Source organism: Prenolepis imparis, unplaced genomic scaffold (genome assembly GCF_030444845.1).
Source record: "Prenolepis imparis isolate NDT839.2.m4 unplaced genomic scaffold, iyPreImpa1.0 SCAF_2, whole genome shotgun sequence".
Classification (NCBI taxonomy): domain Eukaryota; kingdom Metazoa; phylum Arthropoda; class Insecta; order Hymenoptera; family Formicidae; genus Prenolepis; species Prenolepis imparis.
The window spans coordinates 10,242,570-10,266,477 of NW_028141160.1; the positions used below are offsets into that span (position 1 = coordinate 10,242,570).

The following is a 23,908-nucleotide window of genomic DNA, read 5'->3' on the forward strand; positions in this document are numbered from 1 at the left end:
CACGAAGTAATAATAACGTAACAACAAGACCAACAAAGTAATAGAGCTTGATACGTATCTCCACGTACCTCTTCAATGCATGAATATTTTATATAATATTTATTAATATTTTTATAGAATATTTTGATATACATTTTTTTAATTACATTTTAAGTTTTTATCAACGGTAATATAATTTCGTTTCACCCCAAAAATCTGCGTAAACGCGCTACAAAATGAAATGCTGCGTATTACAATTTATTATGCGTAATTAATTAACTGAGTATCGCACATTGTAATTGGTTATCACCGTTCAGTTCTTACACAGTATAAAGTGGTGGTATCATATCACTTTTCGTAATTAATTAAATTTGTAATTACAATATACAATATGGCAGAGGTCATCGTGCAATTTTGAACGAACCTGAAATTTTGATTAATTCCCGAACTTTGCTACGATGAGGAATCTCGTTTGTATTACACGCGTGGGACGCGATCATTTATTTTGTTATCTCACGTAGCGCAGTTGAACCGGATGCGACTAACGTAATTATACAGAGAGCTAACTGTACGAAGAAATTAAATTAATTAGATCACCGACACAATATGGTATTTACGAGGTACTAATAATAACTGTGTATGTCCTATTTTGTCCTTTGCGCCGCTACATTTACCCATACGCTTGTATGAAGGCATGTAGTTAGCGTGATGTGTCATGCACAATGATATCTAATGATAACAACGTTTACATTTCATTTATAACTATATACAAATATAACTAAATTACGAGCTCGCTGACGAGTTCGCTGTAAACACGAACGAGCCGAAACGCATTTAGCGAGCGTATTAAACGCGTGCTACCTGCGTGTTGCGGTGTGTGACGTTGCAATTTTGGGCGCATAACGCACGCGATTATTTCGGAATATAGCGAAACACGCGGCTCAAAATGGATGCGATCGTGGAAAAATATTTTAACATTAATCCAGTGAAATTCGTCAAGTACGCTCGACGAAAAAGCAACTGTGGACGATATCTCGTCATAAACATTTCATAAAAAAATCCACATCAATATATATGTGTATATATATATATATATATATGTATATCTAGAATACATATATGCACTAGCGGATCCTGACCTCGATAATGGGGGGGGGGGGGGTTTGCAAAATTATTTTATTTAATATTTTTAGTTTCATGATTAGCTTTTATTCCAGGATCAACGACGTCGATAGCTCTTTAATGTTTGTTTTTCTTTATTTATATTTTTTAAACAAATTCAGCAAAACTGTTTCTTTTAATTTGCAAGAGGGGGGTTTTAACCCCCTCCCCTCCCAGGATCCGCCAGTGTATATATATATATATATATATATATATTATATAGATATAAAGAATTTCTCGCCTAATTATTTTCGTACAACGAAATTATCTCATCATTTCGTCCTATGTCTGACTTAATCTACACTTAACTCCTTGAATGCGTAATGAGTATAATTTACAGTGTATCTTATACATACATATTGTATATATTATATACATATAAAAAATTTCGCCTAATTATTTTCGTGACAGGAAATTATCTCATCATTTCGTCCTATGTCTGACTTAATCTAGACTTAACTCCTTGAATGCGTAATGAGTATAATTTCCAGTGTATCTTATACTTTTATATATATATATAATATATAAAATATATATATATATATATAAATATAAGATACACTGTAAATTATACTCATTACGCATTCAAGGAGTTAAGTGTAGATTAAGTCAGACATAGGACGAAATAATGAGATAATTTTGTTGCACGACAATAATTAGGCGAAATTCTTTATATCTATATAATATATACAATATGTATGTATAAGATACACTGTAAATTATACTCATTACGCATTCAAGGAGTTAAGTGTAGATTAAGTCAGACATAGGACGAAATGATGAGATAATTTCGTTGCACGAAAATAATTAGGCGAAATTCTTTATATCTATATAATATATATATAATATATATATTATATCTATATAATATATATACATATAATATATATTATATATATTATATATATTATATATAATATATATTATATAGATACAAAGAATTTCACCTAATTATTTTCGTGCAATGAAATTATCTAATCATTTCGTCCTATATGTCTGACTTAATCTATACTTAACTCCTTGAATATGTAATATTTACAGTGTATCTTATACTTATATACACTAGCGGATCCTGACATCGATAACTCTTTAATGTTTGTTTTTCTTTATTTATATTTTTTAAACAAATTCAGCAAAACTGTTTCTTTTAATTTGCAAGAGGGGGGTTCTAACCCCCTCCCCCCCCAGGATCCGCCAGTGTATATATATATATTATATAGATATAAAGAATTTCTCGCCTAATTATTTTCGTACAACGAAATTATCTCATCATTTCGTCCTATGTCTGACTTAATCTACACTTAACTCCTTGAATGCGTAATGAGTATAATTTACAGTGTATCTTATACATACATATTGTATATATTATATAGATATAAAAAATTTCGCCTAATTATTTTCGTGACAGGAAATTATCTCATCATTTCGTCCTATGTCTGACTTAATCTAGACTTAACTCCTTGAATGCGTAATGAGTATAATTTCCAGTGTATCTTATACTTTTATATATATATATATATATAATATATAAAATATATATATATATAAATATAAGATACACTGTAAATTATACTCATTACGCATTCAAGGAGTTAAGTGTAGATTAAGTCAGACATAGGACGAAATAATGAGATAATTTTGTTGCACGACAATAATTAGGCGAAATTCTTTATATCTATATAATATATACAATATGTATGTATAAGATACACTGTAAATTATACTCATTACGCATTCGAGGAGTTAAGTGTAGATTAAGTCAGACATAAGACGAAATGATGAGATAATTTCGTTGCACGAAAATAATTAGGCGAAATTCTTTATATCTATATAATATATATATAATATATATATTATATCTATATAATATATATACATATAATATATATTATATATATTATATATATTATATATAATATATATTATATCTATATAATATATATTATATAGATACAAAGAATTTCACCTAATTATTTTCGTGCAATGAAATTATCTAATCGTTTCGTCCTATATGTCTGACTTAATCTATACTTAACTCCTTGAATGTGTAATATTTACAGTGTATCTTATACTTATATACACTAGCGGATCCTGACATCGATAACTCTTTAATGTTTGTTTTTCTTTATTTATATTTTTTAAACAAATTCAGCAAAACTGTTTCTTTTAATTTGCAAGGGGGGGGTTAACTCCCCCCCCCCTTTCAGGATCCACCAGTGCATATATGTATATATGTATATATATGTATATACGTATATAGGAGATAATTGGCTCTGTAACGAAACGTTAATGTCGTCAATGTATTACGGGAGGCATCTAACAATAATTAAATTTATACTTAACCGAGTTGCAATTCCAGCCAGCCTCAATATAATTATGGACGAACCGCGCGACGTGATTCAAACGCGAGTCGCCCGTTGATGCGGGAACCAGATACGTATTTCGCTCACGTATCGCGGTCTATTAGTTAATTATCCGACGCGACATAGGTTATCTTGATAGGACGCTGCGGCCGGATGCATCTCGCGCGGTACAATCTGCCGCGTAACGAGAGAGCCCTGCCCCGCGTGTGCCTCACGAATTGCGGAATTCAACGAACGCGCGCCCGGCCCAACGCTGTCGACAAACAACAAACAGGAAATTATACGGTACCGGAGTGTGCGAAGATACGCGCAATTTTAATCCAGCCTAACCACCTGACGGACGAGACAAGGGTAGCAATCTGTTTGTCTCGTTTCAATTATGCACTGACACAAAAACTTCATAAAATTATTTTTCCTACCAAAATCACAATTGAAATTTAAACAATAGCAAAGTATATTTCCACAAAGGACAAACACGTGTATATAATATAATTTAATTATTCATTTAAATTATTTAATTTTAATTTATTAAAATTCTATTTCACTGTTTGTCAAAAAATATTAATTTTAAGAATACACAGAGATAGGAAGAGTAGAAAGGATAAAACATTTAATTATATTACATATTTCATATATGTAATTATACAATCAGTTTTTTTAATGCATTCTATATATATATATGTAATTATCACACGCTATTATGATGCATTGTTGTTTTACAATTGAAATTATAATTGCTCAAGAGAAAAGACTATTTGGTCGTATCGAGAAATGTGCCGGAATTTCTTCTCGCGATTTACAATGGCATTTGTTGATAACGTATTACGTTGATCATGAATGCATAAAAGCTTCTTGAACCATCTCATAATCGGACAAAAAGGAATCTTGCTATTTTTTACATTATTGAAGTACGAAGAAAACTGGTGACTAGATATAAGAATTTTTCGTACCGATGCGACACCGTGAGAACGAAAAAACTCAATCTTTTATTCAGTTTATTCCATTGCGAATAGAGGGAATGGAAATATGAAGGAATTTCACTATGCGCTTTATATCTATGACACGAGAGAAATAGTGAGAGAGAGAGGAGGCGAATCGGATAATTGCGGGAGATAGACGGTAATTAAAATGTTTACCACGTTCAGAGCGACTTTCATTTTGCCCTTCGTTGAGCGTTATGGTCGATTGAAATTAAGAGCTGAATTAGCACCCGCGAAGTGGATTCGATGACTCGTCGTTCCTCGCGAAGAGTGAATAATATAATAATTTGAAAGCTTCCGTTTCGAGAGTACTATCGAAATATATTTGCAAGCGGTAATATTTTAAATTGCCCTAGAGCTTTCCACGATCCACGTTATAATACAACATACAACCAATCAGCATAAAAACTCATAGTCCACCCTCATCGTACCGAACTCGATTTTCGTATTCTACGTCCCATTCACATTACCAAGTATTTCCATTAATTTCCTTCAATTTTTTCATCATTTTAAGTACTAAGTTACATTAACCTACTCACGCTAATTAAAGTCAATATTGCAAAGTTTCGTATTAAACAATCGGTACTGTCGTCTAATTTTTTTTTTTTTTTCTTTCATTGCGGGTTCGAAAAAGTTTCCGCTCGCGCCGAGGTCATGCTCGAAGTGAGATCTACGGCAGAAATAGCGCGAACGAACGAGCAATCGATTCTCGAACTTCTTCCCATCAAAAGCGGGAAAGAAGCGAATCAAGACGGCGCTCTTCTTACTTCTCCACCAGTCGCCCACTCGAGAGAGGAGCTTTCGGAAATTATTCAACCTCTCCCATCTCTCTTTCTCCCTTTTCTTCCTCCCCCTCCCTTCTCTCTCTTTTCTTGGTGAGCTCCCTTGTGCCAGGAAGCGTACCGTATTAACATAAAGCGGATTCAATATCTGCGGATAAGAACTTAATTTAAATCCCCGGAATATCTTAAAGGATACAATATCGGATCACTCTCACCGGAGGACGAGAGAAAGACGTCGTGGCGCGACCCGTTCGCTGTCACTCGTCTCTCCTTCGGACTCCTCGGAGAGTATCCTCGGTATGGATGTAAATCGAGTTACCTCGTTAGGTCATTGTCGCTGAATTGGATTTGTCGCGAAGGCTGACTCGTGATTAGCCGAGGCGTTTGCCGAGCTGGAGTGCACGGCTGGGTGACCTTACGGAAACGTCTCGCATCTACGGATTGTCTCTCTCGACCCGAGATGCGATGCACTTCTACGAGATGCGCGCACTCGGACGGCAGAGGATTACGCCACGGACTTATTATTTTGCTTAAAACGCGCAGCTAACAAGCGTACAGATTCGTTCTCGTTCCAACCGCAAACTTATTTCGAGACAAAAGCATACTGTAAAAAGGGATGCTATTTTATCAAATGCACTTAAGCCGGCACTGGTGGTGCCGCATTTTTACGATCACATCCGTAATCAGAGCAGAATTTTTCCCTTTAAAAGTAAATAAATACTATATAAAGCGAAATATACTAGGTTTTTATTTATTATAGCCTAAGGTTAAATTGACTAATCTCTGCGATTTGGCGTCTATTTCAGCAATCGATGCAATCGTAGCGGGTGTACATAGATTATTATTCTGTACAACAGCCGATAAGGGCAAGGGATTCCATATGGTGGTTTACTGAATAATCGCGAAAATACTGTATTATCCTTGTCAAATAATTCAGGGATAAACGCGCAGAACTCGAGGCACGGAAATTCAACGTATCATAAATATGAGAGCCCATAGTGTTACAAGCAGTGGTGGCACCGATAAGGCACTGATATGGTATAAGAGAATGTAGATAACAATAGACTTGAATAATCGACGTAATTCGAAGCAAAATTTGTCGATACACTAATCGAATTATTTTGCAATAAGAATTCCTTACTGCACTTGTGATTTGATTATAGAATATTGTAGAATTTATCGTTTGAAAAGCAATTGAAATTACGCAGAGTTATTTATGTACTCGATTTCATTAAGTTAACTAATCGTTTAAAATACAATATTTCAAAAAATGAATATCTCGTGTTACTCAGAGAAAAATTTAACAAAGTTTTGAGTATATAATTGTTTTATTTTGTAAAAACTATTCTGGAAAAAAGTTATATTGCGTAATTAATTGATAAATATATTTTATCAAAATCGTTAAAAAATCTTCAAAACTTTGCTTTTGTGCTCGATCAATGGGACGTTGCATTCGAAATATCTTTCTCGCGAAAAGAAAATTGCTACGATTAGATTCCGAGAATGATGACGGTCCCGTCAGAGTTGGGTCTCTCTGTCAACTCAGCCGTTTATATTGTCCCCGATATTCAATTACAAGGTTGCGAACTCTAATCGCGTGAGAGAAGTTAAAGGAAGTTTTAATGGTTTGTGACGGCAACGAAGGTTTCAGTCAAAGGTCAGACGCGATCGGCAATCGAATTTTCGGTCGGCGACACGCAATCCGCATCAACGAATATTGCCCGTCGTCGGAACAAAAAAAAAAGCTTTGGACTCCCGCGTGCGGCGCCGATCGATATTCAATTCAGTTGCTGATAAAATAACTTTAATTTTACCCTCGACTAGAAAACTCGAGTTACTACGATTACGCGCAAACTAAATGACTTGGAGTTGCAATTTCCGGTACTTACAATTAGTCGCGCGTGCAAATCACCGACGATACACGCACGCACACACCCGAATGATTCTATTTTTGTGCGAGGATAAACCGCGAACTAGTTATGTAAATTTCTGACTGTCCTCGCGATTATATAAACCGCCGAAGTTGCTCACAGCCCATCCACCGACTGATACAATCGCGCGACGATCGTGATCGTTGCAAGTCGTACACAAGTTTAGCATTGTTTGGACTATTCGAATAGTCACTTGTGTGTACCGTTCCAATTGCAGCCTCTCCATATAATTTCGGTTGTGACTAGAATCACGCAGGAAACTCGGAACTGCCGACAACGAAACGTTTTAATTGCATGGAGGGAGGAATTTCATAGTCCACGAGTAACAACGGTTACGAAGGGGAAGGGGTAGGAGAAGGGGTGAAAGATCGCGCAAAACACCCGCGTGACATACAATGAAAATGGATATGCGCATAGAGGAATTTCCATGGTCGCTAATCCATCATAATTTGAGTGATTCAAATAAATCCACTCCCGTTGCTTGACAGTTAATTACATGTACATTCCGGCAAAAATATCTTAATATAATTTTGTTTCCGCGCTTGTGTGACGGATATTAAAAATGATGTCGCCTTCAAGCCCTCGAAGGAAAGTATGCAAATGTATCTTTTCTTAGGAGAGACAGAAAAGAGGGAGATTTTAAATTTCGCAAATTGAATTGAACGTCGGCTCAGTGGTCACAGTCCGTCACGAGTCAGACACGGCGAATAATAGAATGCCACAGTTACTGTCAGTCCACATTTCAATATCATATTCACGGTCTTACGGGCAATGCCGATATAAATATAGCGTTCATCATACTTTCCGATACTTATTAAGTATTGAAGTCGCCGTCACGGAAATACTGAAAGTCTCTGCCGCATCGCTCAATTGACAATAACAGTGAGAGAAAAAGCCGCGCATCGGGGAAAAATCTCGAACGCGCGTGCAAAAAACGATAGGAGGGAGAGAAGGCGCGATCGGCTTGGAGACCGCGGCTTTGATAGGAGCTGCGGGAAAAGGGAGGAAGAAAGCATCGGAGTTCGGAAGACGAGTGGGAAAGGAGGAGAGCATATATATATGTTCGAGGGAATAGTGGAGATTCCGCGGTTCTCGAGTATGCGGGCGAGAAACGAAAGAGAGAAAATAAGGATAAAAAGGAAGCGAATTATTGGTCGACATGGAGAAAAACGAAGGATCGAAGGGGGAAAATGATAGGAAGGCAGACAGCTGTGGAGAGACCGCGAGAACGAGAATAACGACGAAGAGAGAAAGAAAGAAGGGTGAGGGATGAGAGGGATGAGAGAAAAGGAAAGAAGAAGACCAGACAAAGCATGAAGAAGAGACGAGCGGAGAGGAGAGAAAGGAAGAGGACAGAGGGAGAAAAAGGGAGAGAGGAGAATGCAGGAGAGGAGAAGAACGAAGCTAAAGGGCGAGTGGTACAGCCAGGGTTGCTGTACGAGCGACTGAGAGAGAAAATCGATGTGAGGGTGTGAGACACTGGTGGGGAAGCTGGGCACCAATCAATAGACGCGCGGCGGCGCCCCACCTGTCAACGCGCGCGGAGATAAACACAGGTACGTAGAGACCGGTGTTTAAAGGCACTGACATATCTAAGCGAGCGAGATATGTCAGTGCGTCTGTCTACGCATAAGCCTGGCACAGGGAGAGATATCTCGTCAAGGATCCCAAAACTCCTATGCCTTTTATTATCTCATCCCGCGCCCCATCATTGTTGCGCACGGATATAAACGGAAGTACCTATCCTAGTATTACGACTAAGGACTAGACTTATGCACACGGCAGACTTGTATCGTCGTAGACGCATATACGTTTCTCTACATACGTGTGTACGAAAGAGTACCTGGAATATTTGAACGAAACCCTTTTACCAGCTACGCATTATCGCGCGCGTCCACAGAGGAAAACTAATAGCTCCATATTTTGCATATAAAACGATCTCGTCGTGAAAATCGAGTTTAGCGATCAGTTGCGGTTTTATAGCAAATTCATCGTTTCATTATACAGTTGCGATCTAAATTAATCCGCCAACTCTCGTCAACCGGTAATAAGAATACGCTCTGGTTGTGTAATAAGCGCGCCCTAAGCAGTGATTTACCGCCCAAGTTTTGTACGTCGTATTTAAGGGAAAGCCAATATATTCGCTGAGTTTCCTCTCTCTAGGATGCATCATAAATACCTATATTACGGAGTGATATAGGTTTATCGTTAAAACTCGTCAAACTTTCGTGTTGCCGACATGATAACGGTGTGCGTCTTTAATCTAGAAATTGAACGGTGTTATTCTTTCAAATTTACAAGCATTGCATTACTTCAATTACTACTCTGGAAAAAATTTTACAGCACAAATTACATTCTCTTCTACAACGTTTATTGTAAAGCTGTAATATAATGAAATTAAGTTATTTATTACTACACCAATTATAAATTCCATTTGTTCTATTGTTTGTTAACGATTATGCATTTTGTTTGTGCAGCAAAATATTTGAATAATTACAATACTCCTTTGTAAAATATCATACGTATATATTATTATATTATAATATATAATTATCATATTATTATAATAATATTATTATATAAAAATTTTTCTCATATGTTACAGTATGTTTAACGATTACAAAAATTATATTGTAATTTTTATTAAAATAATTTTTAGCCGCTGGCAATGAATTTGCGAACCACCTAAATTATAACATAAAACGTTACCTACCTTTCCTCTTTCATCGCGATTGTTTCTCGTAGTTGGCAAAATTTTTGCAGCGCGCAAATTTCCGCCGTTTTTGACACAGTGAACGAAGAGCAGGTTAATTAATATTAGCTTAATGTGTCGCTGGCGGCAATGCGGCGTTGCGGATTTTATTGTAATTACAATCCAGTTACGCGGTTGTATTTTCGCTGACGCCGATTTTCATCCTGGTTAACGAAACGTTCGCGGCACGAAATGTAAAACAATTTTAATATCGACGAAGATATTCAGAGCAAATATATGTATATCGGTATACGGCGATGAGAGAAAGAGAACGTGTTTGCGAAAGAGAACGGGAGGGCGAGAACGAGCGAAAGAGCGTATTAAACACAGCGCGGACCGAATTCCGTCTCGTCCCTTTCAAGTATTTTAATCAAATGATATTAGCGCGACGCCCGATATCACGTGGACCGTTCATCGCACGATGAACGTCTTTCGGTTTAATCTCCTGTCTCGCTTGGACAGCATAAAACCGCTTCAAAGGCATTAATCGCCTGCAACGTGTGCTAATTATTAAGCACACATGTGTGCAATAATAATCTCCCTTTATCGTCGTCCCGATAATTTTGCTCCAAAGGCCGTCCGCGCGCGCAACAATTTAAATATCTTGTCGAATATTCGAGAGAGAGAAAGAGAAAAAGACAAGAGTTCCGTACGAGATAAACCGCGAATTAAGGCTGGAAGCAGATTATAAGCGGTATATAGGTCTGGGATATCAATTACGTATAATTAGCGACGCTATTGTGGGGTAATCGCGTGCTGCGTCGTCCGAATTACAATGGGAAGAGAGAATTCTTTCCGCTGCGTTTTGCGCGGGTGCGGACGATGTGCAGCGAGCATAATAACTTAGATTGCCGCACAGGATATCTCGTAACCGCGCGTCTCTGTGCGTTTAGCGAGATAATAAAATTATGCGCCTCGTAAAACACTACGGTACGACTCGTGTCTTGATACGCGCGCGCAATCGTTTAAATATCGCGCATACATAAGCTTATTCGCGGATTCAGCGAAATATATTATTAAGTCGGATGTATTTTTCGCAGGATCTCAATATATCCAGTATTTAGTAGCAACAATTTTTAATATTGGAATACCATTGTGCTATAATTTCAATTTATCGCTATAAAAACGTACAATTTATGAGGAATAACATCTGAAATTTTAAATGTTTCGTACATATTTAGAGAGAATATTTTTTAAACCTTGATGCATGACCAATAAACAAATAGGATAAATTAATTTTTAATACATCTAAATTCTACGTTTATTGTAAGGATAATGAAGACAAAAGTGTTTATCGTTAGCGCGTCTAACAATGTAATTTTCATTGGGGAAAATAATTCTTGTCCAGCGCATTGTTCGTCGTATAACAATGCCGAAGAGTTAATAACTGTATATATGGATTACGCGTAAAGCAATATATCTCTGTGCTCGCTTTTAAGTATAAAATCACGTCGCACGACGTTGCAGCGCGATATCCTGTCCACTTTCAGTTTACTGTCGGCCGGGATTCCACGGGCGGAGATCGTAATACTACTTTGTTTCAAACTTCCTACCGATATTTCACAAGACGCGGCGCGCGAAACTGCGAAATTAAATGCTCTCATGAAAGCAAACAAAAATCAACGTGTGATGAGCATGAAAGCAGGCAGGCAGGTAGACAGGCGAGGAAGAAATGAAACGGGAAAAGGGGCGCCATAATATCGCGTGTAACACTTCGGAGCGTATCTTATTCGCCGCGTGAAAAGTTCTCTCATTGCACGGGCGAGGAAAAACAGCTCCCGGGCACACGGCGACGTTCGGCGCGTTACAACTTGGAAAGTCGTAACGAAAATTATTTCGATACAAGTTTGTCAATTCGCACGATTGCCCGTTCTTCTCGTTCGCTTCCTCGCTGCATTCGCAACTAACTTGGAGAAGCGTACGTATTTTATATACGAAAATCCATGCGCCCTCTCTCTCCCTTCTCTCACCTTCGCGCTTTCCAGCCAGATATTAATGGTATAACGCTGGGATGCTCGGAATAACGAAGACACAAAGTGCAGTATTCAGCGCTGACAGTTACTCGATTATACGACGCATACTGTGTTAGCGTTATATCATCGATCACTTCATCGACAGCAGCATCTGGAATATGCGATACATTTGACGTGAAATAAATAGCTTGATAAATGCATGCAGCCATATTATTTTTACAGTGCGACGACGTCAGTATTTTCATCGAGAGATATCGCAAATGTTTCTGCAAAATATATATTTCCAATTTTGCGCCCACCTGGATTTATCCGTATGCAAATGTGTATTATGACAATCGCGACGGTGCCTTATCAACTCTGCGGAGAAATAGATAGCGAGTTATCGGATATGTAGTCGGTTTACGGTAAATTACATGACGAGTGATAGCATTAATATTGGTACGTATTACCGACTATTAACCGAATGGATCGGTGTAATTACGCAGGCCTCCTATGCAGACGCTGCCTGAACAGACGTCGGTTTGTACTACTGCGCCGTATGTGAGCCAGTAGTAAACGGAGCGCCGCACATCAGACATCCGATACAGGGTGTCGCGTCGGATTATCACATCCGATTTCACGACGAGCAGAGTAATCGCGTTTCCTCGCATTTACTAAGTTCGCGAATTCTACTTCTAATTTCCAAAATTTATACAATTAATCTGAAGAGAGAAATACATATATACATTTTTCGCATATATGTATGCTTTTCGTAAAATATGTATAGGGTACATGTCTTTTCTAACTTTTCTTATTAAAATATACTTAGGATATAATACTTTAATAAATATGACGAGCTTACATAATTAAATAATTAAATTTTATTTATTTCTGTATATACCGCAGACTCTGTAAATTCAGTCTTTTGACAAAAAGAGTCTTGGCTTTTTACAAAATGCCGCTCGTCTCTTCAAAGATCCAGCTCTTTACAAAAAGAGTGAGCTTTTTATGAAAAGACTAATTTTGCAAAAAGCTTACAACATATACATATATACATAGCGCGTGTGTATATATATATTTATGTGTGTTTAAAATTTGCATTGTTACAAAAATGAAAAAATGCATTTAATTAGGTTTTGCTATCTTCTGTTTTCAGGTGCCATTTTCGAGCAAGGTACCGACGAAGTACAGTCCGCCTTCAAGTTCGCAATGATGAATCACAACCAGAACATAACGACTCGCAAATTCGAGCTGCAAGCCTTCGTGGATGTAATTAACACCGCGGATGCCTACAAGCTATCTCGTCTAAGTAAGTACAGAGTATATACCTTTTTTTCCGCCCACGAAATTATTCAACTCACGTATACCATCGTGCTGCATGTGTGCGCAACATTCTTCTTCGGGAATCGTAGATATCTACACGTCGACGAGACACATTCGCGAAGAAAACTGAATCATAGACGTTCGCAAAGGCCGTTAAATATTTCATAGACATCTTCAAACGTCGATCGTCGCTCTGCTCCGCATCGTACGGTCGATTCAAACCGAATTCCATCGCGAATATTTCTCCGGATTGTCCCGACAATTTTTCATGACTGCATTTAAAGTGTCTGAAACGTGCGAAGCGCGGAGGAGCGCGGAATTTTGTTTCTGTCTCACGCGGAGTGGAAATCGATTCGCGTTTTGTTAGCGATATCTGTACCGGTGTCAGGCGCGGTGACTTGTCAACAATGCTGAGGCGCGTACGTGAATGTACCGGAAGCGTGACATCTCCGTGCCATTGAATACGCCGCAGCGTTTCGCGTCGGATATGAAATAAGTAACGTTTCGTTTCTATAGCGGCGCAGATACTAATCTCGCTACCTGGGTGGCGAAACGCTTTCATTTCCTGACTCTATGAGGCACAAACGACAGAAAGAGAAGCTCTCTTGCGTTTGCTTCTAAAAAAGCGCGTCTTGTTGGAGCCGATCGATTAATAGCGATACAATTTTGTAGTTACAAAGAAGTGTGTAACAATATAAAAACACTATTTTTTTACGTGGAATCTCTGTCCGAAAATCTGCAAAGTTTTAAGATTTATAGACAAAGTTTCAAAAACGAAATGATTATTCGTGAAATTTTTCTTCCGTGCGATGATGTAAAAATTTTGCGGGGATTGATTTATTCAAATTCGTCGATTATAATCTCAATTTTGTGATTAAACTCCGTTGAATCGTGCGATTAAGTTAGTGGAATTGTCTCATTGTTGTGTTACTACGTGATTCGACATTCGCTTGCTCTCAATGGTGCCATCCAGCACTCAATGGTGTGAGAAGTTCCGGAATTATCCGAAGAGCTATTACATGTCACTTATCCTGATTTACGCCGGAGCGTAGCAGGCGTGAATTTTCACGATAACAGTTATCACGTTTCTAATGAAGATATAATGTATATCTTTCTTTGACCGTAACGTGTTGCAGGACACTTCTACTATTGTGCCACACGCTCAACATTATTTATAAAATTGACGATATTATTATCCTCAATAATTAATTACGTATAATAATGATATTAGTATTATAATTTATATAAAAATTTTACTTCTCCGACAAACCTTTTCCGTAGATTGTATTATGTATCGCGTCTTTCTTGCTTCGAATTGATGCTTGTGACTGCCCCCGCATTATCGACATCCTTTCACTTCGGAATTCATAGTAGCTTCTCACTTTGTCGCCTGTCGCATATAACATCGAAATTCGAAAGAGCTGATCGACCAGGTTATACCCGCGGACCGTTTGACGGCTACTAACCAAGGGACGTCGGTCCAATCGAGCTACATTGGTCTCCGGCTTTGAAGTCGACTGGAACCGTAAGCGGGTAGAAAGACAAAGGGCACTTGGGAGTGCCAAAGATATCGGTGTCTCCTATTATCGACGAATTCGCAGTTATTGTGTCGTACGAGAAAAGAAATTTTATGATTGTAAGATGAAGCTTTTTCGAATTTCTTCAAATATCAAACACGTGTTTATTCTTTATATAAATAAACCGAGTAGCTAAGAGTCGCTAAATAGTAGCTCTGTAAAAATAATTCAGAAGAAAAAGATTAATTTTATAGATGATTGATTAATTTCCTTTTACATTGAATAAAATGTGAAAATTAATTTGTGCAATTTCCCACGGCAATATGGTATGTCGTGGTACCCGCTGCGATTCTATTAACTCAAGAATTCGTGAATAGAATTCGCGCCGACAAACTGATTCATTCTGGCGATCGTCGTGGCGATGCAAATATTTGGGCCAAGGGGTAGGGAAGTTGTGTTACAGTACTTAGCTCCGTTAATTGTATTAACGTTGGTCGATTCACCCGGATCAAGGGTTTTGTTATAATCCCATAGTGAGACTGCTTTCTACTCGGCAAATCTATTGCTCAGTTGCATCCCGCTTAATATTTTGGTTCGCTAAGACGATGGAGTGGCTTTTCTTTTGGCATTCGTGTGTATATATAAATTTGAAAAAGTTAATAGAGAACAAAGTTATTTTATTATTTGTCTTTTTTATTATTATATAATCTATAAAAAAAATAACATCTACATTGAGAGTAGTAAAATTTTAAAAGTTGATTAAATGTGTGTTAATTACATACATATAATAATATCTATAAAATAATAATATAATAATTAGGTCGCAGAATTTTTTTTAGGATTAGTACGTCAAAAATTCCTCTAATAGTATTAATGCGAGTACGCTTAAAAACATTTACATTTCATATAGTTGATATTTTGCTAGATAACTCCATGGTTATATTAATTTTAATTATCTACCACGAATTGTTGAATAGCAAATGTCATTGTGGAATAGAGAGAAGCGTTCTCTCACGATAAAAGAAAAACGATCTACTGCATAGTATTTTCGTAAAAAAATCTCCCATCTTCTTTCCTTTTCTCGTAACATTTATTCAATTTTATACAGTCATGGTAGAGCTATAGCTTTACCTAGAAAATAACAGACAGCGAAAATCATTATGAAACTGGACCGTCTCTCCCTTTTAACCATGCATACGTATTTTCATTTCAATACACTTCATTCATATTCGTTGAGCATTACATGTGAAGTCCGATAAAACAAACGTGTAGAGTAAAGCAGGCGCCATTAGAAAGACAGAATATTCATGTTCCATATATAAAATCGCTTTCTATCCATCTATACATACGCACGCAAGGACATTAATAATTTCTTATTGTAACCTAACGCGAACGGTGTGCGAATATGAAACCAGCCGCGAGCCAAATCTAAAATATGAAGTAAGGAATAAACCGTTAAATAAATCTGACCCCTTAATATTTTCAATAACGTTCGGTCTCCGGACGTTACTGAGCGCGAAAGTCGACCCCCGGGCGAGTTTTCGAAGAAGGGTCGCCCATCAAGGGAACCGAAAATTATTGCGGACGTAGGGACGACGACGGCGACGAAACGCGGGCAGGGGAGTTTTTTCCGTTGAGAAATCACACGGTGTGGAAGCGGAGAGTCCTGAGGGAGAGAATTTTCGCGGTGCCGTGGTACGCTCGTCTTAGCGGAACGTAATAGCCATCTATCAACTTTCGGTGCATATCGTATAATATCCTGCAAGATCCTTTGGCCCGCGGGAGCGGGAGAATGAGGATCGGTGAGGAGGAGGAAGGGAGGAAGAACCTCCTCCCCGTCAGCCGTGTCCTCATCCTGCCGCCAGGACCAGAGAGGGATGAATGTATACGGGGCGCCAGCGAGCCAGCCAAGGCCGGCATAAATCTGCCGAGGGCTCCCGAGGGTATTTCCCGCCTTTTTTCCCTCTACCCTTCCGCGCGCACCTCGTCGCTCGTCTTCGCCTCCTATCCCACGCTTTCGCGCCCTTCTTCTCGCGTCCTGAATCAGACGCGAGATGAATCCCGGGGTTCTATTCCCGCGTGGTTTATCCCGGGGCAAACATCGGCTCGTCGTCGACGTGGTGGGCGAAAGTCGACGACGATTACAAATTTACAATGTACATTTACGACCGATGCGGTATTTATTTTTAATCCATTTTATTTTATTTTTTACTTTCGTTTTTTTTTTAATAGTATAACGTTGATCATTGTTAATTAAATGATCTATGTTAGTTAAAGGTTTCATTTTATGATATTTGTCCTCCGTGAAATTTTATAGTATTTAAATCGCTATAATATTTGGTTTTGTTATACTGTATGTGTATATCTCCTCTGCAATTTTATTACATTTTTGTTATCATGAAATTTGTATAGATACGTACGTCTATAACGCTAACTATTTTAGTATTTGCTATTTAATATCGCATAATATGGAGGGAGGGAAATGATAGTCATATGTATTGATCTCAATGAATCAATGCGTAACATATTGAACTCTCGTTATCTCTCATTTGAAGGATGAGATTGATTATGAATTTACACTAAACATGCAAATCTATGTTACATAAACCCGTAATTACATTTGTATAAATATTAATCGGATTTGTTTGATTAAAGTCCCATTGGAAAGACCATCTATAAAATAAATCATCGAATTAAATCTTTGAAATTTAATTATATTAAAATTTTATTTTTACCTTAAATATATACATATATATATATTATATAGAACTCAGTATTAAATTAACGCACATTTCAAAAAAACGATTACACTCTGATTCTTTTAGTAATATCTCTATATATTTGCTTCATTTCTTTTTTTATGTAATATTGAAAATATTCGATCCTCTTATCCTAAACCAAACGTGCACGAGATAAACCCTGCGATTATACGCCCGCATAGCAAATCCGAATGCAAACATTGGTTCGCGCGGACGTGAGTGACGAGGACGAAAGATAACGATGGTTACAATGTTTACACATTCACACAATGGAAGCACAAGTCACGTGTTATCGTTTTAATTAAAATGTAATTTAAGTAATTACTAGAAGAAAGGAACAGAGAGAGGTAGAGAGAAGGTATTTATATTCTCTGTTGAATGAGGAACGAAACTAAATGAAATTAGCATAATTGTCAGTCAAATATTTATTAATAAAAGTATATATATGTATTATTAAAAGTATAGTCTAATAAAACTTTTTTACTTTATCAGAAATATATCATAGTAAAAAAGAGCGTTTGAATATCTCCTTAAAAATTCTTATAATTTTTATAAAATAAATTTATATAGTATTTAAATTATTTATATTATTATTATTTTAAATTTGTGTAAAAGTTATATTTTTTTTTCGTTAAAATACAGATTATAATTAAATTATAATTAATTAGATTATATATAATGAATTTTGTTAATTTGTTTCTACGGTACATGTTTGTGCTGTATCATAAAAACAAGTCAAGTTATATTTTAATGTTTTTCGCTTACCAGTAGATACAAATATATAAAATTTATTAGTAGGCGAATATTTTAAATATATAATTTATAATATTATGTAAAGTTCACTAAAGTGAGGGTATTCTGAAAACTCAAGGGAATTTCGAATTACCTTAATCTTTGAACACGAAACTTAAAAAATTCCAAGATAAGCTTAAACAATGTCGTCGATTGTCACTTAAGAGACATTCCGCTCTAATGTCCGACATCATTTTCGTCGAGTTCTACGCGACGTCAGATGCGATGCCGTGTTCAATTCCCGCGCAGTTTATCCGAAAGTATGCATTACTTTGGCAAACACGATGAGGTCGACGAAAACCGAGGTCGATGAGAACCCGTCGCGTTGGCGAGGAGTGTATCTTTATTATAAAATGCGAGCAGGATGCCGTGAAAGTTCCAAGACGGCGAAAAACTTTCTTTCCACGACGCTCCCGCAGTTACGATGAACTTTATCTACATAATCTTTAAACCTTGCTGCATGGATTCTGTAATTAACAACTTGGATCAAACATCATTAACTCGGTTGCATCATTTTGTGTATATATACACGTACATACATAATCGTTTCATTTCGAGCATAAATATTACTGCACACACGGTTTTATAATGAAATATTAAAAAGTTTCGACAAGAATATAATTTATTTCTAAAGTAAACAAAGAAATATTTACATGTTCATGAATCATTGATGAACAGGTACATACATATCGATACATAATTCTCAGCAAGGTAAAATTAATTACAAAGTTTCAAATTGAAACTTTAATACTTGTGAAATAAAAATATTTAACGTATGAATATCAGGTGCATATATTCAAGACATAAAATCACGTACGTACATACATTCAGGTTTATCTTCAAATCATAATTTACTCGCAAGCATCCTCTATCTTCTTTCGCATTTTATTCCGCGTATACTTTCTCGTAGATCTGCATCGTTTTACTCATTTAATGAATATATTACACATACCTACCGCAGAAATGTTTCATTCCTCGCAACTTAGCCTGGCGACAACGACAGATGAGGGGATTCTCTGGTTCTCGAGTAACCAGATGAGTGGTAATGGTAATGTCTCTCGGAGGAGTTCCCTGTTCATGCACAAGAATATTTTTCACCCAGTATCGCTGGGAAACCGTTCGCCATAAAAGCGGACTAAACTGGTGAGTTACCCGAGGATACTGCAAAAATAGAAGGCGTGCGAAAAGGGCTCTGTGTGTCACGGAGAAATATCATGCTATGCGGAATAAAAAATACATCGGTTTCGTCACACTTAATAATAGAGCATAAAAAAACGAGAGAACATGCGTGTCGAATTTATTCTTGTTATTTATTAATATTCTCAAATTCAATGCTCACAAAAATTTTATGCAACGCGTTATAATTTCGCATTGTATAATTATTAATACGGAATTGTTATTGATAATGAAAATAATAAATACATATAAATGATAATCAAATTGATCATCGCACCAATACAAAATTTATATAAGAGACAGAGAGAGAGAAATAAAATTTTATTAAGAAATGTATATTAATATTGTCATTCATATGTGATTACCAAGACTAAGGTAGCAAAGTAACTATGCAAATTATAGCTTACTAGAATTAGCTTTCCTAGTTTTCGAGACATACAGAAAATGTTTAAATCATAATACTATTGCTTGGTGATGATGATATCACGAAAACTCGGTAAACTCGCGGAGAAATGCTATTTGTTCTCACCGAGGGAGCAGACCAAGCCTCTGGGTAGCTGAGAACGCGTCATTTCCGATTGTCATTTCTCACGGAAAGGGACGTGGTGTGGCTTGACTGTCCAGGTTAAGGGCCCATTCAAAGTTACTCGCGCAGACACGCAATATGCAAACGTATATTATTCTGTAGTTTGAGAACCCGCTCGACGCGGCTCCAATTTTAGCTGAAATTGACTCGAGCATAGTTTTACACTCATATATCACATCTGTCATGCGGTACTTAGAGATTTATCTTATCTAATTTCTTGCATAACTTATCGAAACTCATCAGTGTAAATTAAGACATCCTTAATGTTCGAATCTATCTACAAGAATAATTGTAGCATTGCACGCCGTTCTGTGAAATTTATTTCCGTGCAAATTACATGTAATAATCAAGTTTCAAATCTGTTAGGTGATTTGTAATGACAGATGATCCACCATGTGTAACACTAGCTACACGACAGATTTCGAACTACGGAAACGTGAGAAAGTACATCAAATCTAATATATATCTTATAAATATAAAAACAGTGTGTTTTGGAATGAATGAATTATATTTGAACAGGTGTGAAATGTGTATCATATTTATCAACACGCAAAAGTCATACAGAGACAGAAACGTGACATCATTTAAATGCTACACGCGCAAATATTTCTGTCGTATCATGCAGAATATTTATATTCGTATTTTAATATATATAATATACGAAATTAATGATGTACCGTTGAAATAACATGATTTGTTCTTTACGTGGTCGTATGCATAATTACGCTGTAATCAGGGCTTTGAAAATATACCTTGCGCAATAATCGGGTTTCGGGTTTCAATTAGTTAATTAAGTGGCTCGCGGAAAGTGGATACTGCAAATTTGTTTCGTTGTTTGTATACATTAACTTTCGCCCGTGTGCGTTCTCATATGTTTACCGTGTTTACACGGACGATATTTCGCGTTCATCGCGACATCGGCGCGGCGCTCAACGAAAACTCGGCGCGAGCGCCAGGTCATTACGCTTTCGATTTAAAACTTTCGAATTAGATTGGGGGAGAGATGCCGCGAGTCTTTGCTGTGTCCCCCGGCCATTTAAAACTTTCGCGGTGAGCCACCTCGAGTCGCGACGTCGTCGTTCTCACTTCGGAATCTCGCTCCTCACAGCTGCCTTCAAGGAATTATTTCCGAACGCTTGTTCTTTTCCCTGTTTCGTGTCGCGTTGAGATTTCCGTTCGTCCTCAAACCTGTTGGCTGCATGTCGAAAAACAATCATCTTCTATATATATATCGGAATATTCAGTATGCTTTATTGTTTTTGCTTTGTAAAGATGTTTTTTTTATCTCGAAGCGCAGTAATCCTTGACGTGTTGATTGATAATTGATAACTCTGTGCTTGCTAATTTACGCTGTGATGCGTGCGATTAATTACGCGCTTGAAAACGAGTTTAATTCAGTAGCAACGCTTAATTAATCGACGATTCAAGCTATAGCTTGTGAAATAATTAATTTCTACTGGTAGTCGCAACGGTGTAATAAACTACTGTTAATTCTGCAACACGTGCCATGTCAACAAAGGCATCGCAATATTACGTAACAAACGTAGACATCAGCTGGCGGTATGGATTTTACGCGTACTTCATCATATTACGCGAGAGTCTTACATGTTATTAATACTTTGATGTTTAATTAAGTGTATAACATCATTCATTATAACATATCAAAATTTTTTCGTGAAAAATTCGGCACGTAGAAGTAGTACGTCGTGAATGAATTAATCGTCAGACAGGGACAAGTCGATCATGCCAATGTGCTGACAACGGCAAATACCATCTTAGTACCTACGTCGGATAGATTAGCAATGTGAACGAGGAAAGGAGCAAGTAGTATGGAAACGTGCGAGTAACGACACCCCGGAGGTTCCAACATCCTCGAAAGTCAGGCGAGGCGCAAGAAACGAGCGGCGGAAACGAGGGAACCGTTCTCCAAGTAATAAGAAATCGATAAGAACTGCAGATTGGTTGCAGAAGCGAGGAAAAATCGGCCGGGAAGTATCTTATCGGAGGCTGGCGGATAATCCCTCAGCCGCGCCGCCATAAATGTCGATGATTGAATGAAGGTAATCGGCGTGGCGGAACGAATAATTAAGTTCTCCGGAGTAATTGAAAGGCGCGTTATGGGTATCTACCTCCCGTCCTCTTGGCGTGAAGTTTACGAATCAATGATGAATCAATATATCTTTAGCTATAATTGGCTATAGATAGAGTTACATGGTGACATTGAATAAATATAATAATTCTACGAGTTTAATAGTATATATAACAATCACGAATGTTATCAGATCAAAAACTTTGACTTTTTTTGAAAGATATACAGAAGAGAGAGAGAGAGAGAGAGAGAGAGAGAGAGAGAGAGAGAGAGAGAAAATAGAGAAAAGAGAAAAACAACCTGTAATCATTTAGATTGAAGATGACAAGGTCGATCGACTCGTTAAGATTAGGAAGGCAGTCGCGCGTAATGAGCAAGAATTCCACTAACTTGGATAACACGGATATCCGCTTTATCTCCGATGAATAATTGTCTGCCGATCGCCGCGCGAAGGAACACAAAATTGTTGATTAGTCCCGACAATTCGTTCAAGACCTTCGACATTTTCTCAAACGAGCGAAAGAACGAAAATAGTGGCGTTAGAAGAATTTAAAGTTTAATCCGGGTACAGATTTACTACACGCAAACTGAACAACAACGATTAAAGAAGTAGCAAAGCGGCGTTTCGTATCCATGATCTTTGCCATCGGACTCACTCTTTTTCTTTCTTTGCTTCTCTCTTTCTCTTTACCTTTTTCTTTTCCACTCGACGAACTTTCTTAATTTGTGCGCGGTTTCACGGGCTAATTAATATTGATGATTGAAAAGTGCCCCCGCTAGGGGTGATCAATTTTCATCGATATTAATAATCGCCAGATCGAAAAGCGGTCGCTCGTCTTTGAGGAGCAAAGCTCACGCGGTTCTGATTAAAGCAAAGTTCAGAAATCGGACGCGTTGACATAAAAAGGTCGATCGTCGGTCTATGAAGAGAAATGATTTTTATCGACATTTATTCCGCCAAGCGACGAGCTTTTCAATTTCATCGAGAAAAAAAAGTTTTTACCAAAACCTCTCTCTCTCTCTCCTTGTCTGAAGCACTTTTTACCGAGCTTTCCTCTTCGGAACGCTCTTTACCGAGAACTTCGGGCTGAATAGTATGAAAATGCTTGTCAGTTGTCGGTAAAGTGCGTCGTGATAGGAGATGATTTCATTCAAAAGTAGACGCACATGTATGCGCCAGGTGCACGTATATTTTCATCATATTGGATAATATATTGAATTTGGTCGTTCGAAGCAAAAACTGAAGTAAAACGCTTTTTATTCTAATATTTTCGCCATAAATTCGCCAAAGGATGAGGCAGGAAGAGACGTAAGCGTCCATAATTTATGACATTAATGTACAGAAAAATGTATTTTAAGACCCAAAAAGGTTGTTTGACGCTCGCCGTCGAGTTCTCGTGAAACGATCTTTTTCGCGATATTACTACGCGCAAAGCGTACCAAAGTCAAGGGAAAAAATGCCATGCAAACAAGATAAATCGGACGAAATAAATCAAACGGAGTGAATTATACTCCGTACTTTGTTCGCCTGCCGACTTCAACGAGTTAAACGTTCGAAGCAACAAAGAAAGCAGACATAATAACTTTGGTTGACGCAGCGCGTAATACTGTTTCCTTCTCAAGAATATAACCGTGCTGTAATATCGTATCTCGGAATTTTCTCGGATAAACAGACATAAATCGCTCGAGTAAAATGATGGAAAGTGAAGGAAAATTTTGGAGAAATTGCATTTTAATTATTAAAGACACGTGTGTGTTTGCGTTTT

At 37.4% G+C, this 23,908-nt stretch overlaps 2 protein-coding genes across 7 annotated transcripts in view; one reads left to right on the plus strand and one right to left on the minus strand.

Annotated features, from left to right (window-relative positions):
* Positions 1–23,908, plus strand: part of Glurib (Glutamate receptor IB) — a 223,378-nt gene that overhangs the window by 112,307 nt on the left and 87,163 nt on the right. For all 6 annotated transcript variants that reach the window (XR_014424809.1, XM_083032497.1, XM_083032495.1 and 3 more), the window contains exon 2: positions 13,057–13,209. Coding sequence is in view for 5 of the 6 variants with exons in the window: in XM_083032497.1 (XP_082888623.1) it covers positions 13,057–13,209 (153 nt within the window). In the remaining variant the exon portion in view is untranslated. The remainder of the gene's footprint in view (positions 1–13,056; positions 13,210–23,908) is intronic.
* LOC145933077 (uncharacterized) overlaps positions 1–23,908 on the minus strand; it is a 229,973-nt gene that overhangs the window by 41,167 nt on the left and 164,898 nt on the right. The gene's annotated exons all lie outside the window — the stretch shown is intronic.